A 16,279-nucleotide genomic window follows, 5' to 3' on the forward strand; every position below is an offset into this window, starting at 1 on the left:
TCTCTGGGAGGGTTTTCTGTAGAAAAACAAAGATTTTTGCTCTAAAAAGGACTTCTGTTGGAGTTGGCCATCTTGTTGCCACGCCTAGGGTGTGTCTCTTAAAGGGGCGGTGCGTGGGCGGCCATCTTGGTTTCACCCCAGCGGGAGCGAGGGAGAGACCGAGCCCTCTCTCGGCGGGAGAGACGAGGACCGAGACGGGGGCGGTTGACACCCGGGTCCTTTTATTGTCCCCAAAAAGCGATGGCAGCTTCCCCGTCACACCGTCCACTTCAAGCACCTGCGGGGAGAGGGGACGGGGTCACGGCGGGGGCTCCCCACGTCCCCCCCATCCCCATCACGCGTGTCCTGGCGCGTCTGCCCCGTGTTTTCCTGTGTCCTCGGGGGTGTCCCACCCCCCTGTCCCCGTCTCCCGCATACCGGGTGTCCTGGTGGGTGCCGAGGCAGCGGCTGGAGCAGTACCGGGCGCCGCAGGTGACGCAGGTGTACGCCGAAGGGAAACCGCAAACGGCACAAAAATGGCGCTGGGGCAGGCGGGAAGGGCCGGCGCACGCCGAGACGTAGTTGGGACCCTCAGCCGCGCTCAGGTTCTAAAAAGGTTGGGGGGGGAAATGGGGTCAGCTCAGGGTGCTGGCAGCACCCCAACGTCCCCACGACTCTTGGGGGGATCATCCAGCAGCGCCGAGTCACCCGGGAGCACGGAAACACCTGGAAACTGCCCCAAGAGGAGCAGCCAGCACCCCAAAACTGCACTTGAGACTCCTCCAAACAGTCTCAAAGCCCCCCGAAATTGTCTCGCAGCCCTAAACCCCCCCTGGGGTGGCCCAAACACGCCCAGAACCCCCCCAAAAAGCCACAGAAATCACACAGCACCCTAAAACTGCACCCAACACCCCTTTGAACAGCCCCAGGACCACTCCCCCGAAGTTCTCTAATAGCCCTAAACCATCTCTGGGGTGCCCCAGAATCCCCCCAAGAAACCCCACTGAGATCACACAGCATCCCAAAACTCATCCTGGAACCCCCAAATCCCCCCGGGGATCACCTAGCAGGGCTGAATCACTCCGAGGGCCCCCCCAACTACCTCTGGACCTCCTTAAACCCCCCAGAGAGATGATATGACACCCCTAAATTAACCCAGGACACCCCAAAACTTTCATAAGAATGCTCAAACAACATTGAGCCACCCCCAAAACTCCAGCATTCCCCCAGAACTGCGCCTGGGGGGGTTGCTCAGCTCCCCAAAACCACCCCCAGAACCACCCGCCCAGCCATACCCTTCGCACGGGGCTCTGCTGGCACCCCAAAACCACCCTGGGGACCCCGCACACGCCATATGGTTCCTCTGACAGCCTAAAGCCCCCCCATGAGTCTCCCCCCACCCCAGTGACCCCAAAACCACCTCACAAACCACAGTAACCCCCAAGTGAACCCCAAAGCCCCCCCAACACCCAAAAAACATTTAGTTCCCTCAGATGTCACCAAACTGCTCCCCCAAGTCTCATCCTTCCCCTGAGCATCCCCCCAAACCCCATCCCTCCCAGACCCCCCCCTCAAGTCCTGCCCCCTCCCAGACCCCCTCCTCGAGCCCCCCCAAGCCTCAGGGCCCCCCTTTAAGCCCCCGCATCACCCCTATAAGCCCCTCCAGAGTCCCCCCCCCAAGCCTGCCCCAAGCTCCAAGGCTATCCCCCAGAGACCCCCCCCAAACCCCAGAGACCCCCCCCAAGTCCCCCCAGCCCCACCTGCTCCTCCAGCAGTGCCTGGAAATTCTTGCGGAAGCGCAGTTTGAAATGGTCGCCCCGGGTTTTCTTCTTCTTCTTCCCTGCGGTGACACCCCAGTCCCCCCACCCCAGCTGCAACCAGGAGGCTGGGGGGGGGGGGAGCCAGCCCCCCCCATCACCCGGAGCCCCCCAAACCCTGACTCGCCCTCCTTCCCCCCTAGAGCCCCCTCCCATCCCCTGGAGCCCCCCAATCTCCCTCCTCTCCTCCTCCAGTTCCCCCAAGCCCACCCCTCATCACCCCAAGCCCCCCAATCCCTGACTCCCCCTCCTCCCCCAGGCCCCCCCTCCCTCTCTGGGCCCCCCCCACCCCCCTTCCCATCACCCAGAGCCCCCCAATTCCCCCCCCCGGCTCCCCCAAGCCCTCCCCCATCACCCTGAGCCCCCCAGTCCCCGGTCCCCCCGCCCCTCACCGGTCTCGGCGGTATCGGCGAAGTGTGGGAGGCGTTTCCCGGGCCGGGGCAGCCCGGCCTGCGGATCGTCCCCGAAGTTGTCGTTCTCCAAAGCCTCCAGCTGCCGGTTCAGCCGCCGCTGCCGGGTCGCCCGGTCCAGGACCCGCCGCTGAGCCGCCTCCGGGACCCGCCCTGCCAGCAGAGCCGTCACTGGGGGGGCTCGGGGGGCGCTCCGGGACCACCCCCCCCGTCTCCCTGCCGGGTCACCGGGCAGCCCCGCCCGCAGCCGGCCCCGCTCTCGCCGGTACCTGAGACCTTCTTCTCCCCCATCTTGCTCCCGAGGGCCACTTCCGCCCTGAGGAGACGCCACTTCCGCCCTGAGGAGACGCCACTTCCGCCCTGAGGAGACGCCACTTCCGCCCTGAGGATGGAACCCCCTCGCTGGGCGCCGCCATCTTAAGTGCGGCGCCGCCATCTTGCGTGAGGCGGCGCCCTTTAGAGCGAGGCGCCGCCATCTTGAGTGAGGCGCCTCCGTGCTGAGGGAGGCGCCGCCATTTTGAAGGAGGCGCCGCCGCCTTGAGTGAGGCGTGGCTACCTTGAGGGAGGCGCCGCCATCTCGAAGGAGGCGCCGCCATCTTGAGTGAGGCACCGTCATTTTGAATGAGGAGCGGCTATCTCGAGTGAGGCGCCGTTATTTTGAATGAGAAGTGTCTAGCGAGTGGCTAGCTTGAGTGAGGCGTGGCTAGCTTGAGTGAGGCGCCGCCATCTTGAGACAGGCGCGGCCATCTTGAGTGAGTCTTGGCTATCTTGAGTGAGGGGCCGCCATCTCGAGTGAGGCGCCGTCATCTTGAGTGAGGACCGGCTATCTCGAGTGAGGCGCCGTCATTTTGAATGAGGAGTGGCTAACGAGTGGCTATCTTGAGCGGGGCGCCGCCGTCTTGGGCGGGGGGCCGCCATCTTGAGCGGGGCGCCGCCATCTTGAGCGAGGCGCGGGTAGGTTGAGCGAGGCGCCGCCATCTTGAGTGAGTGCCGCCCTTCCCGCGCCGCCATTTCGGTTGTGGCGCCCTCAAGCCCCACCCACCCCTCCCCCAGACCCCGCCCCCTTCCCCCCGCCCACCCCCTCCCTTCCCCTCCTGGCAACGTGGCAGCCCCTTCCCCTCGCCCCGCCCATCCGCCTCGGATTGGCGGGTGGGAAAGGGAGGCGGGAGGCGATTGGCCGGCGGGCGGCGCGCCGGCGGGGCTCCTCCCCTCAGCCGGGCCCCGCCCCTCGGCCGGGCCCCGCCCCTCGCCGGCCCCGCTGCCCGCCATGGCCCCGCTGCCCGTCCTGCCGGTCCTGCCGGTCCTGCTGCCGGTGCTGGGGCTGCTCCTGCCGCCCGCCGCCACCCTCCGCCCCCCCGGGCCCGGTAGGAGCTGGGGGCGGGGTCACAGGGGTCAAAGGGCACCGGGAGGGGCGGGGCTGAGCGAGAGGTTGGGGGAGGAGGAAGGGGGGTCGGGGGTCGGGGGGGGGGGAGCCGGGGGTCAAGGGTCAGTGGGGGGGGTAAGGGAGGGTGAGGGGGTGCTGGGGGAGAGGTCAGGGGTCGTGAAGGTGGGGGTTGGGGGTCATGTGGGGTGGGGGTCAGGGGTCACCCGGGGGTGCCGGGGAGGGGGGTGTGTGGTGTGGGTCAGGGTCAGTGGGGTGTCAGAGGTCAGCAGGGAGCAGTCAGGGGTCACCGGGGGTCAGGGGTCACTGGGATGAGGCTCAGGGATTCATTGGGGGGGGGATGAAGAGGGTCAGGGGTCAAAGGGGAGGGCTCAGGGGTCATGGGGGAATGATGGGCGTCAGGGGTCACCAGGGACCACAGGAAGCATGAGAGGTGTCGGGGTCATGGGGGGTCAGGGGTCACCAGTGTGGGGGTCAGAGGCTACAGCCAGAATCAGGGGTCACGGGCACCAGGAGCTCAGTCCTCACGAGGGGTCAGGGGTCGAGTGGGAGGGCTCGGGGGTCACAGTGGGGTCACATCCCTCGGTGGGTGTCACAGAGGGGACCCAGGTGTCAGGGTGTCCCCCCTGTGTCCCCCCCCCAGAGCAGCTGCTGGTGCTGACGGTGGCGACGGAGGCGACGGAGGGGTACGAGCGGTTCCTGCGCTCCGCTCGCCGCTTCAACTACTCCGTCAAGGTGGGGGGGGCACCCAAAGGTGGGAGGGGGGCACCCACAGGGGGAGGGGGGCACCTGTAGGGGGAGAGGGGGCACCTAAAGAGGGGAGGAGGGGGACCCAAAGTGTGTGGGGGGGCACCCAAATGGGGAGAGGGGCACCCACAGGGGGAGGGGGGGGATTCAAAGTGGGGGGGGGCACCCAAAAGGGGAGTGGGGCACCCAAAGTGTGAGGGTGGGGAACCCAAAGTGCGGGGGGGACGACCAAAGGGGCAAGGGGGCACCCACAGGGAGGGGGGGGGCACCCAAATGGGGAGGAAAGGGGATCCAAAACTGGGGGGGGGGGGGGTGTCCCACTGTCCCCGTGTCCGCTCAGTTTCGCTCCTCACGGTGCGGCTGGGGGGTGACAAGGCTCTATGTGCCCCCCCTTCACCCCCCCATGTCCCCCCTTGTCCCCTGTCGTCCCCCCCCATCCCCCCCATGTTCTCCCCATGCCCCCCCCCCCCCCATGTCTATCTCTCCCTGGTCCCCCTTGTCCCCCCCCATGTGTCGTCCCCCCTCGTCCCCTGTGTCCCGTGTCCCCCCCAGACACTAGGACTGGGCCAGGCCTGGCGGGGGGGGGACGTGGCGCACACGGTGGGGGGGGGCCAGAAGGTTCGATGGCTGAAAAGCGCCATGGCCCCCCTGCGGGAACGGCAGGAGCTGGTGGTCCTCTTCGTGGACAGGTGGGGACACGGGGGGGGACACACACAACACGGGGGGGGGGGGCAGACATCGGGGGACACGGGGGGGGAGACATGGCGGGGGGGCCTGGGGAGGATGGGGGGGCATGGGGGTGTGAGGGGTAAGGGATGGGGGGGCGTGGGGATGGGGGGGACACTTGGGGGGGGGCACAGGGAGGTCAGGGGGATGGGGGGGCACAGAGGGGACATGGGGGGGCCACAGGGCTTGTGGGCATCAGGCATTGGAAATGGGGACTTGGGGGGGACACACGGGGTGGGTGGCATTAATATATATGTTTGTGTCTCCCCCCAGCTACGACGTGGTGTTTGCGGGGGGGCCCCGGGAGCTGCTGACCAAGTTTTGGGGTGCTGGGGCGCGGGTGCTCTTCTCGGCCGAAGCTTTTTGTTGGCCCCAGGAGGGGCTGGCCCCCGCCTACCCCCCCGCCCCGGGGGGCAAACCCTACCTCAACTCAGGGGGTACGTGAAGGGGGGGCGGAATTTTGGGGTGCTCTTGGGGGGGGGGGAGAAGGTTTGGGGGTCCCTGGGGGTGGTTTAGGGGTGGTTTTGGAGGGGAGAGGGGCTGGCTTGGGGGGTCCCTGGGGGGGGTGTCAGGGTTGGGGTACCCTTGGGGAGGTGGCTTTCAGGGTGCTGTTGGTGGGGGGGTGTTCTGTGCCATTTTGGGGTCACCCTGGAGATGGGGGGGGTGCTATTTTGGGGTGTCATTCCGTCCCCCCCCAGGATTCATGGGCTTCGCCCCGGCCGTCTGGCGCCTGGTGGAGCGTTGGCGCTTCCGCGACGATGATGACGACCAGCTCTTCTACACCCGCCTCTACCTCGACCCCGGGCTGCGGGTGAGACCCCCAGAACCCCCCCGTGACCCCCCGGATCCCCCCTGAGCCCCCCAGGGCTCTCCAAATCCACCTGAGCCATCTGGGACACCCTCAAACCTTCCCTGAGCCCCCCACAACCCTCTGAGCCACCCCACATCCCTCTGAGCCCCCCCCAGGACCCCCCCAAACCTTCCCTGAGCCCCCCACAACCCCCTGAGCCACCCCACATCCCCCTGAGCCCCCCCAGGACCCCCCCAAACCTTCCCTGAGCCACCCCACATCCCTCTGAGCCCCCCCCAGGACCCCCCCCAAACCTTCCCTGAGACCCCCCACCCCCAGCCCTCTGGGACCCAAACTTCTAGGGCCCCCCAAGGATCCCCTTCAACCCCCTCCATGACCCCCTGGGACCACCCTGCCCCCCCCTAGCCCCCCCAACCTTCCAGGGACCCCCAATAATCCTCTTGCCCCCCCCAACCTTCCAGGGACCCCCAAAGATCCTCTTGCCCCTGCTCTTCAGCCCCCCCCGTGAGCTCGTGACACAACACTGAGCCCCCCCAGCCCCCCCAACCTTCCAGGGCCCCCCCTGGGCTCCTTGGGACCCCCCAGGGCCTCCCTGAACCCTCGTGTCCCCCCTTTTCTATCCCCCTCCCATAGGAGGAGCTGGGGCTGGCGCTGGACCATTACTCCCGGGTCTTCCAGAACCTCAATGGGGCCATTGGTGAGAAGGGGAGGGGGAGCATGGATTTGGGGGGGATGGATGATTTTTGGGGGGCACAGATTTGGGGAGCACAGATTTGGGGGGGGGTACAACGGGTGCACATGGGGGTGGGGACACCTGGGTGCTTCCAAGTGGTCCTGGGCCATCAGGTGATGGGTGGGGGGTGTTATTGTGTGGGTGGGGGGTGTTGGGGGTCCAGGGCATGATTTGGGGGTACGGGGGGGCTCCCCAGACCCCCCCTTTGACCCCCAGACCCCCCCCCAGACGAGGTGGTCCTCAAGTTCGAGCCCGGACGCGTGCGGGCACGAAATGTGGCGTACGACACCCTGCCCGTGGTGATCCACGGGAACGGCCCCACCAAGGTATGGGGGGGTCCCCAAATCCCCCCAGGACCCTCCCCCAACACCCCTGGGGGTCCCCAAAACTCCTGGGACCCCGAACACCCCCCTGACACCCCTGGGGGTCCCCCCAAAACCCCCAGCACCCCCCTAGGACCCTCTGTCACCTTGCTGAGAGCAGTAAAGGGTACAGGGTCCCCCCGGAAGTTTTGGGGGGGTCCCCCGGGGTTTAGGGGGTACCCCAACACCCCCCTTGTGGTCTGGGGTACCGGGGTGTCCTGGGGGGGATTTGGGGTGCACTGGAGGGTTACTGGGAGATGTGGGGTGCATTGGGGGGGTCCCCAGGGGAGTTGTGGGGTCCGTGGGGGGATGTGGGGTGCACTGGGGGGTCCTCAGGGGAGTTTTGGGGTCCCCAGAGAGATGTGGGGTGCACTGGGGAGATGTGGGGTTGAAGCCCCCTGCCTTGGGTGCCCAGTGCTTCTCCAGAGCCTTGAGGGTGCCTGGGTGGGTGCAGGGGGCCCAGCCCCCAAAAAACAGGCTGGGTGGGGTATCTCTGAGTAGGGAAAAGGGGGGTCCCCCAATTTTTCATACCCCCCCCCAGTTGCAGCTGAATTATTTGGGTAACTACATCCCCTCCGGCTGGAGCTACGAGAGCGGCTGCGGGGACTGCGACCTCGACCTGCGGCCCCTCGAGGGGGTCCCGGTATGGGGGGGCTCTTGGGGGGGTCAGGGGGGTCCTGGGGGGGTCAGAGGGTTCGGGGGGGGTCAGGGGGGTCCTGGGGACTGTGACCTGCAGCCCCTCGATGGGGGGTCCTGGGAGTCCTGAGGGGCTGGGGGGGGTGCTGGAGGGCTACGGGGTGTCTCCCCCCTTCCCCTGGGTGCTGGGGGGTCGTGGGGTGCCCCCCGAGGCCGTGGGGTGCCCCATGCCGCTTCCCCCCCCCACCCCAGGATGAGGAGCTGCCGTGGGTGCTGGTGGGGGTCTTTGTGGAGCAGCCCACCCCCTTCCTGCCCCAGTTCCTCCAGCGGCTCCTGCACTGGCGCTACCCCCCCTCCCGCCTGCGCCTCTTCCTGCACAACCGCGTGAGTATTGGGGGCCCCCCCGGGACCCCCAAGACCCCCCAGGAACCCCCAACCCTCCCCCAGGGGACCCCCAAACCCTCAGGGACATCCACCCCCCAGCCGGGGGTGCCTTGATCCCCAATAGGGTCCCCATCCCCTTCCCAGGGTGCCCCCCCCCGGGCCCCCCGACACCCCCTGCCATCACCCCTGGGGTGTCCCACTGTCCCCCCCCACCCAGGGTGATCCCTCACCCTTGTCCCCAGTGCCTGGGGGTGCCCCCCTGAGACCCCCAGGGTCCCCTGAGACCCCCCCTGGGTGCCCACGGACCCCCCAAGGTGACCCGCAGGGTGCCCCATGACCCCCCCAAGTGCCCCTGCCCTGGGTTCCCCCTACCCCCCGGGTTCCCCAAGACCCCCAGGGTTCCCCAAGACCCCCCAGGGTGCCCTGAGACCCCCCCCGGGTGCCCTTGCTATGGCTGTGTCCCCCCCCCAACCAGGAGGTGCACCACGAGCCCCACATCGCGGCCATTTGGCCTCGGCTGCGCCGGCGTTTCGCCTCCGCCAGACTCGTGGGGCCCGAGGAGGCGCTGGAGCCGGGGGCGGCGCGGGACATGGGCATGTACGGGGGGGACGCGGGGGGGGGGACATGGGGATGGAGGGGGACAGGGGGACGTGGGGACATGGGGATGGACGGGGGGGGAACATGGGCATGGAGGGGGGGCCGTGGCGGGGGACACGGGGGGACGGGGATGGATGGGGGGACGTGGGGATGTGGGGGGGGAATGTGGGCATGGACGGGGGGGCATGGGGGGGACAGGGGGACATGGGCATGGATTGGGGGACATGGGGGGACATGGGCATGGATTGGGGGGACACGATGGGGGACACGGGGCTGGGGGGGACAGGGGGACATGGGGACATGGGGATGGATGGGTGGGAACATGGGCATGGGGGGGTGTGGTGGGGGACATGGGGGGACGGGGATGGATGGGGGGACATGGGGATGTACGGGGGGACGTGGGCATGGACGGGGGGGGCATGGGGGGGACAGGGGGACATGGGCATGGATTTGGGGAGGACATGGAGGGGGACGTGGGCATGGGTGGGGGGGCGTGGGGGGACAGAGGGGCGTGGGCATGGACGGGGGGACACGATGGGACGTGGGGCCGGGGGGGACATGGGCACGTATGGCGGGGACACGGGGGAAGGACATGGGCACGGCTGGGAGCAGGGGGAGGGGGGGTGACACGGGGGTGACATGAGCAGGGAGGGGGACGGGGGGGCCGCAGCACCGTGGCGGGGGTGTGCGCGGTGACGCGGGGTGGGGTGCGGCAGGGCGCTGTGCCGCCGGGACCCCCAGTGCCAGCACTACCTGAGCCTGGACGGGGACGTGGCCCTCACCCACCCGGGAGCCCTGCGCGCCCTCCTGCGCCAGAACCGGTGGGTGCCCCCCAACCCCCTTCCCCCCCCCGTGACCCCCCCCATGACCCCTAACCCCCTCTCTGTGTCCCCGTCCCCCCCCAGGCGGGTGCTGGCCCCGCTGCTCTCCCGCCCGGGCCAGCTCTGGTCCAATTTTTGGGGTGCCCTCAGCCCCGAGGGTTTCTACGCCCGCGCCCAGGACTACGTCGACATCGTCCAGGGCAAGCGCAGGTGAGTGACCGCCCTGCCCCGCCCTCTCCTTGCCCCGCCCACCGAGCCGCACCCTGCCCCACCCACTTGGGAATCCCACCCACCCAGGAGCCCCAGCCCCGGCCTGAGGACAAATGCCCCGCCCCCAGGAGCCACACCCTCACCTGGAAGCCCACCCCCCCACAGGGCCAGCCCCATGATAGGTCCACTCTGGAAGCCCCGCCCCTGAGAGTGCCACCCCCGGGAGCTACGCCCCCTGGAAGCCACGCCCCCTGTCCCCATGATAGACCCACCCTCTGGGAGTTATAATCCTGGGAGCCACGCCCACCCGGAGCCACGCCTCCTATGAGCCACACCCCCTTTGAACCCAGTCCCTGTGATAGCCCTGGGGGGCTATCCCAGTATAGCCCCGCCCCCGGGAGCCCCACCCCCTTGCAGCCCCTCTCACGTGGGAGGGACTATGCCCCCCCTCGGGAGGGGAGGGGGCGTGTCCATGCTGGCCCCGCCCCAGCAGCAAAAGTGGGCGGGGTGGGTTAATCAGGGGCGTGTCCCGCACTGGCCCCACCCCCCAGCAATGGTGGTGGGTGTGTCTGGGGGTGGCTCCGCCTCTAGCAGGGAGGCGGGTTAATGAAGGGGTGTGCCTGTGGGCACTGGGCGGGGTGGGCGTGTCCCCCTGCCCCCGCCCTGACGCCGAGGGGGGCGGGGCCAGGGGGGTGTGGAACGTGCCCTACCTGAGCCACGCCTACCTGGTGGGGGGGGTGGCGCTGCGGGGGCCGCTGGGGGAGGGGCCAGTCTTCTCCCGCCCGGACACCGACCCCGACATGGCCTTCTGCCGCCACGCCCGCGAGAGGGTACGCCCCCCCGACCCCCCATTCCCCCACCAGCCCCCCCCAACCCCCCTGAACCCCCACATTCCTTCCCTGACACCCCCACAGCCCCCCGCAGGACCCCTCCACCCCCCCAAACCCCACAGCTTCCCTTGAACCCCCACATTCCCCCCCCCAAACCCCCACCCCCCCTGAACCCCCACATTCCCCCCCCCAACACCCCCACAGCCACCCCCAGGACCCCTCCACCCCCCCTAAACCCCAAATCACCCCCCCAGACACCCCTCCCACCCCCCCAAACCCAAAATCTCCCCCCAATGCCCCCCCCAGGACCCCCCCGGACCCCCAATTCCCTCCCTGAGCCCCCCCACCCCCCTCCAGGATCCCCAATTCCCTCCCAGCACCCCCACATCCCCCCCCCCGATGCCCCCCACTCCCCCCCTGACCCCCCCCAGCACCCCAACCCCCTCCTCCCCCCCGCCCTCATCCAAGGGAGGATCCTGGGGGGGGGGGGGGGTGTCCCTTTGGGGGGGTCCCCCATTATTGGGGGGGTCCTTTTTGCGGGGGGTCCCCATTAACGGTCCCCTTTCCCCCCACCAGGGTCTGTTCCTGCACGTCACCAACCGGGAGGAGTTCGGGCACCTCCTGGTGACCAGCACCTACAACAGCACCCGCCGGCACCCCGACCTGCTCCAGCTGCCCCACAACCCCCGGGTCAGCACCAGTAAACACCAGTAACAGCCCCCCCGGGACTCCCCTGGGCACCTGCGCTGCCTCCCAGTGCCCCCCAGTGACACCAGTGCCCCCACACACACTTCCCCTGCACCCTGACCCCCGGCAGCCCCCCGCCACAGCCCCCAGGTCAGCACCAGTAACGCCAGTAACGACCAGTAACGCCAGTAACGCCAGTAACCGCCAGTAACCGCCAGTAACCGCCAGTAACCGCCAGTAACGCCAGTAACGCCAGTAATGCCAGTAACCACCAGTAACGCCAGTAACGCCAGTAACCACCTGTAACGCCAGTAACACCAGTAACGCCAGTAACCGCCAGTAACGCCAGTAACGCCAGTAACCACCAGTAACCACCAGTAACGCCAGTAACCGCCAGTAACCACCAGTAACGCCAGTAACGCCAGTAACCACCTGTAACGCCAGTAACACCAGTAACGCCAGTAACCGCCAGTAACGCCAGTAACGCCAGTAACCACCAGTAACCACCAGTAACGCCAGTAACGCCAGTAACCACCAGTAACGCCAGTAACCGCCCGTAACCACCAGTAATGCCAGTAACGCCAGTAACCACCAGTAACCACCAGTAACCACCAGTAACGCCAGTAACACCAGTAACCACCAGTAACGCCAGTAACGCCAGTAACCACCTGTAACGCCAGTAACACCAGTAACGCCAGTAACCGCCAGTAACGCCAGTAACGCCAGTAACCACCAGTAACCACCAGTAACGCCAGTAACCGCCAGTAACCACCAGTAACGCCAGTAACGCCAGTAACCACCTGTAACGCCAGTAACACCAGTAACGCCAGTAACCACCTGTAACGCCAGTAACACCAGTAACGCCAGTAACCGCCAGTAACGCCAGTAACGCCAGTAACCACCAGTAACCACCAGTAACGCCAGTAACGCCAGTAACCACCAGTAACGCCAGTAACCGCCCGTAACCACCAGTAATGCCAGTAACGCCAGTAACCACCAGTAACCACCAGTAACCACCAGTAACGCCAGTAACACCAGTAACCACCAGTAACGCCGGTAACACCAGTAACCACCAGTAATGCCAGTAACACCAGTAACGCCAGTAACGCCAGTAACGCCAGTAACCACCAGTAACGCCAGTAACGCCAGTAACGCCAGTAACACCAGTAACCACCAGTAACGCCAGTAACCACCAGTAACACCAGTAACCCCCCCCGGGACTCCCCTGGGCACTTGCGCTGCCTCCCAGCGCCCCCCAGTGACACCATTCCCCCCCCCCACTTCCCCTGCACCCCGACCTCTGGCAGCTGCCCCCCAACCCCTGGGGGAGCACCAGCACCTCCCAGTGACCCCAGTCTCCCTGCAGGACTGGGAGGAGAAATACCTCCACGAGAACTACAGCCGCATCTTTGAGGAGAACCTCTACGAGGAGGTACCGGGGACCCCCAGGGACACCCCCAGCCCCCCCACAGCCCCTGGGGACCCCCAGGGACCCCCCCAGACCCCTGGAGGGACTTTGGGGACAACTTGGGGACCCCCAGACCCCTGGATAGATCTTGGGGACCCCCCCCAGACCCAGGGATGAGCTTTGGGGACAACTTGGGGACCCCCAGACCCTTGGATAGATCTTGGGGACCCCCCCCAGACCCCTGGAGGGACTTTGGGGACAACTTGGGGACCCCCAGACCCCTGGATGGATCTTGGGGACCCCCCCCAGACCTAGGGATGGGCCTTGGGGACCCCCCCCAGACCCAGGGATGAGCTTTGGGGACAACTTGGGGACCCCCAGACCCCTGAATAGATCTTGGGGACCCCCCCCAGACCCCTGGAGGGACTTTGGGGACAACTTGGGGACCCCCAGACCCCTGGATGGATCTTGGGGACCCCCCCAGACCCAGGGATGGGCCTTGGGGACCCCCCCCCAGTCCCTCCAGTCTCAGGGAAGGCACCCCAAGACCATCTCACCCTGGGTGGGGGTTTTGGGGTCCCCCAGAGGTTTTGGGGTCCCCCGTCCCCTGTTGTCCCCCCCCGTGTCCCCATTGTCCCCCGTCCCCCCCCCAGCCGTGCCCCGACGTCTACCAGTTCCCGCTGTTCTCGGAGCGGTTGTGCCAGGAGCTGCTGGAAGAAGCCGAGAACTACGGGGGCTGGAGCCGGGACCACCACGAGGTGGGGGGTGGTAGCCCCAGAGGGGGGGTTGGTGGCCCCAAGGGGGGGTTGGTGGCCTCAGGGTGGAGATGGTGGCCCCAGAATGGGGGGGTGGTGGTCCCAGATTGGAGGTTGGTGGTGGCCTCAGGGGGGGTTGGTGGTCTCAGGGTGGAGGTTGGTGGCCCCGGGGTAGGGGTTGGTGGCCCCTAGGGGGGGTTGGTGGCCTCAGGGAGGGGTTTAGTGGCCCCAAGGGGGGGTTGGTGGCCTCAGGGTGGAGATGGTGGCCCCAGAATGGGGGGTGGTGGCCCCAAGGTGGAGGTTGGTGGTCTCAGGGTGGAGGTTAGTGGCCCCAGGGTAGGGGTTGGTGGCCCCAGGAGGCTGGTGGCCCCAAGGGGGGGTTGGTGGCCCCAGGAGGAGGGCTGGTGGCCTCAAGGGGGGTTTGGTGGCCCCAGAATGGGGGTTGGTGGCCCTGTATAGGGGTTGGTGGCCCCATACGTGGGTTGGTGGCCTCGGGGGGGGTTGGTGGCCCTCGGGGGGGTTTGGTGGCCCCATACGTGGGTTGGTGGCCCCCGGGGGGGTTTGGTGGCCCCCGGTGACGGGACACCCCCCGTGTGTTTGGGCGGCAGGCGGGGGCGGAGTCGGTGGCCCTGGGCCCGCTGGGGCTGGAGCCGGCCTGGCTGGGGGCCCTGCGCCGCTTCCTGCCCCCCGTCGCCAGACACCTCTACCCCGGGTACCACCCCAAGGTGGGCGGGGCCGGGAGGGGCGGGGCCTGGGGGAGGGGAGGGGCTTGGGGAAAGGGGGATGGGCTGAGGAGTGGGCGGGGCTTCGGGGAAGGGGCGGGGCTCTGCAAGGGGTGGGGTCGAGGGAGCGGAGCTTTTTGGGAGGGGGCGACTCCAGCGAATAGGGCAGAGCTTGAGGGTAAGGGGTGTGGCCGTAGAGGCTGGGTGTGGTTATGGGGAGGGGCGGGGCTCGACAGGGTGTAAAGGAGGGGCGGGGTGTGGCAACAGGAGTCTAGGGGTGGGGCATATGGGGGCGGCTCCAGGGAATGGGGTGGGGCTTTGAGTAAAGGGTGTGGTCGCGTTGGGCGGGCGTGGTCACGGGGAAGGGGGGGGCTTCGGCAAGGGGTGTGGCCATGTGGAGCAGGGGAGACATGGGGAAGGGGCGGGGTCTGCGGGGAGGGTGGGGCCGGGAGGGCGTGTCCGTCCGAGCCCCGCCCCTCGTGCCATGCGCAGGGCCGGGCGGTGCTGAGCGCCGTGGTGCGGGTACCGCCCCACCCCCACCCCCACGCCCCCCCCGGCCCGGGCCCCCCCCACGGCCACCGTCACCCTCAGCCTGGCCCTCAGCACCCCCCAGGTACTGGGGGGGAACTGGGGGCACTGGGGGCACTGGGGGGGGAAGTGGAGGGGTATTGGGGGAACTGGGGGGCACTGGGAGGGAATTGGGGGGAATTGGGGGGGAACTGGGGGCACTGGGGGGGATTTGGGGGGGGGAACTGGGAGCAGTGGGAGGGAATTGGGGGGGGGGAACTGGGAGGGGACTGGGGGGAATTGGGGGGGGGAACTGAGAGGGGACTGGGGGGGAACTGGGGGCACTGGGGGGAATTGGGGGCGGAACTGGGGCACCGGGAGGGAATTGGGGGGGGGAACTGGGAGCAGTGGGAGGGAATTGGGGGGGGGGAACTGGGAGGGAATTGGGGGGAATTGGGGGGGGAACTGGGAGGGGACTGGGGGAACTGGGAGGCACTGGGGGGGATTTGGGGCAGAACTGGGGACACCGGGAGGGAATTGGGGGGGGGAACTGCGAGCAGTGGGAGGGAACTGGGGGGGGGGAACTGGGAGGGAATTGGGGGGGGACCTGGGGCGCTGGGAGGGAACTGAAGGGCACGGGGGGTACCGGGAGGGGTCTGGGAACTGGGGGGGCACCGGGGGGGGACTGGGGCGCACTGGGAGCACGGCGGGTGCCGTCCCAGGGCGCTGACGCTGTGGCAGGGGGGGGGCTGGCGCTTCCCCCGCTACGGGTGCGGGGTGCCGGCCCCCCCCCCCGGCTGGGCCCTCCTGCACCCCGGGCGCCTCACCCACCACCCCCAGGTGCTGCCCCCCCCGCCGGCGGCACCCGCTACGCCCTCCTCACCCTGCTCGACCCCTGACGGGCCCCCCCGGGACGTCGAGGACTTTGGGGACCCCCAGCACCCCCGGGTGCTGCCCCCCCCCCCCCCAGCACCCAGCCCCCCTGCTCGACCCCGGAGGGACCTCGGGGACCCCCGGGACGTCGGGGACCCCCCCGGGACATCGAGGACTTTGGGGACCCCCAGCACCCCCGGGTGCTGCCCCCCCCCCCCCAGCACCCAGCCCCCCTGCTCGACCCCGGAGGGACTGTGGGGACGCCGGGACCCCCAGGATACCGGGGACCCCCGGGTGCTGCCCCCCCCCCAGCCCCAGCCCCCCTGCTCGACCCGGGGACGCCGGGACCCCCAGGATACCGGGGACCCCGGGATGTTGGGGACCCCCCAGGACATCGAGGACTTTGGGGACCCCCAGCACCCCCGGGTGCTGCCCCCCCCAGCACCCGCTACGCCTGCTCGACCCCCGAGGGACGTCGGCGACACCGGGACTCCCAGGACCTCGGGGACCCCCAGGACTTTGGGGACACCCACCCCCCCGCACCCCTTCTCCCTGCAGGGACCTTGGGGACATCGATGACGTCATGAGGACAAGGGGGGTGGGGATCGGGGGGGAGGGGCGATGGGGAATTGGGACACACCCCCCCCGCCTCACGGGCATTAAACTATCGGGGGTTTCTGCCCCCCTCCCCCCCTAAGCCGAGCCTCGTGACGTCATTTCTCGACCGTCCCCACTCCTCTGACGTCACTTCGGCGGTGGGCGGGAGCACACACCAGAATGCGACCTGATTGGTGGAGCCTGTTACATCACACACCCCCCCCCCCGCCGTGTCCAGCCCCATTTGGGGCTACCCCCCCCAAAATCAGCCTCCCCACTTCTGGGT

The 16,279-nt window shown here is 68.4% G+C and overlaps 2 protein-coding genes across 3 annotated transcripts; one reads left to right on the plus strand and one right to left on the minus strand.

Moving 5' to 3' along the window:
• Nucleotides 1–200: 200 nt before the first annotated feature.
• Nucleotides 201–2,837, minus strand: ZNHIT1 (zinc finger HIT-type containing 1). The gene is made up of 6 exons (XM_075042311.1): nt 2,763–2,837; nt 2,476–2,566; nt 2,189–2,359; nt 1,740–1,819; nt 418–587; nt 201–277 (listed from the first exon to the last, which is right to left on the minus strand). The coding sequence occupies exons 1-6, from the start codon at nt 2,820–2,822 to the stop codon at nt 256–258; spliced, it is 594 nt and encodes a 197-aa protein (XP_074898412.1). The 5' UTR covers nt 2,823–2,837; the 3' UTR covers nt 201–255.
• A 595-nt stretch (nt 2,838–3,432) lies between these two features.
• On the plus strand, nt 3,433–16,064 carry PLOD3 (procollagen-lysine,2-oxoglutarate 5-dioxygenase 3). Of its 2 annotated transcripts, none has more exons than XM_075042309.1 (19): nt 3,433–3,570; nt 4,231–4,322; nt 4,887–5,023; nt 5,334–5,497; nt 5,759–5,871; nt 6,505–6,568; nt 6,833–6,930; nt 7,508–7,609; nt 7,855–7,986; nt 8,462–8,583; nt 9,300–9,404; nt 9,489–9,614; nt 10,303–10,444; nt 11,021–11,134; nt 12,498–12,563; nt 13,193–13,297; nt 13,903–14,019; nt 14,509–14,629; nt 15,265–16,064. In XM_075042309.1, the coding sequence occupies exons 1-19, from the start codon at nt 3,474–3,476 to the stop codon at nt 15,420–15,422; spliced, it is 2,175 nt and encodes a 724-aa protein (XP_074898410.1). In that variant the 5' UTR covers nt 3,433–3,473; the 3' UTR covers nt 15,423–16,064. The 2 variants fall into 2 exon arrangements, with proteins under 2 accessions (XP_074898410.1, XP_074898411.1); XM_075042310.1 differs by having other exon boundaries at nt 15,364–16,064.
• The last annotated feature ends 215 nt before the right edge of the window (nt 16,065–16,279 follow it).

This window comes from Buteo buteo, chromosome 12 (assembly GCF_964188355.1).
Source record: "Buteo buteo chromosome 12, bButBut1.hap1.1, whole genome shotgun sequence".
Classification (NCBI taxonomy): domain Eukaryota; kingdom Metazoa; phylum Chordata; class Aves; order Accipitriformes; family Accipitridae; genus Buteo; species Buteo buteo.

Excerpts from the sequence above, each read along its gene's own strand:
- ZNHIT1 (XM_075042311.1), bottom strand. The coding sequence starts at position 2,822 with ATGACGGTGCCTCACTCAAGATGGCGGCGCCTCCTTCGAGATGGCGGC. Across the intron at positions 2,567-2,762 it reads ATGGCGGCGCCTCCCTCAAG|GGCGGAAGTGGCGTCTCCTC; the intron begins GTAGCCACGCCT and ends GCGTCTCCTCAG. Across the intron at positions 278-417 it reads GGCACCCACCAGGACACCCG|GTGCTTGAAGTGGACGGTGT; the intron begins GTATGCGGGAGA and ends CTCTCCCCGCAG.
- PLOD3 (XM_075042309.1), top strand. The coding sequence starts at position 3,474 with ATGGCCCCGCTGCCCGTCCTGCCGGTCCTGCCGGTCCTGCTGCCGGTG. Across the intron at positions 3,571-4,230 it reads CCTCCGCCCCCCCGGGCCCG|AGCAGCTGCTGGTGCTGACG; the intron begins GTAGGAGCTGGG and ends TCCCCCCCCCAG. Across the intron at positions 13,298-13,902 it reads GGAGCCGGGACCACCACGAG|GCGGGGGCGGAGTCGGTGGC; the intron begins GTGGGGGGTGGT and ends TTTGGGCGGCAG.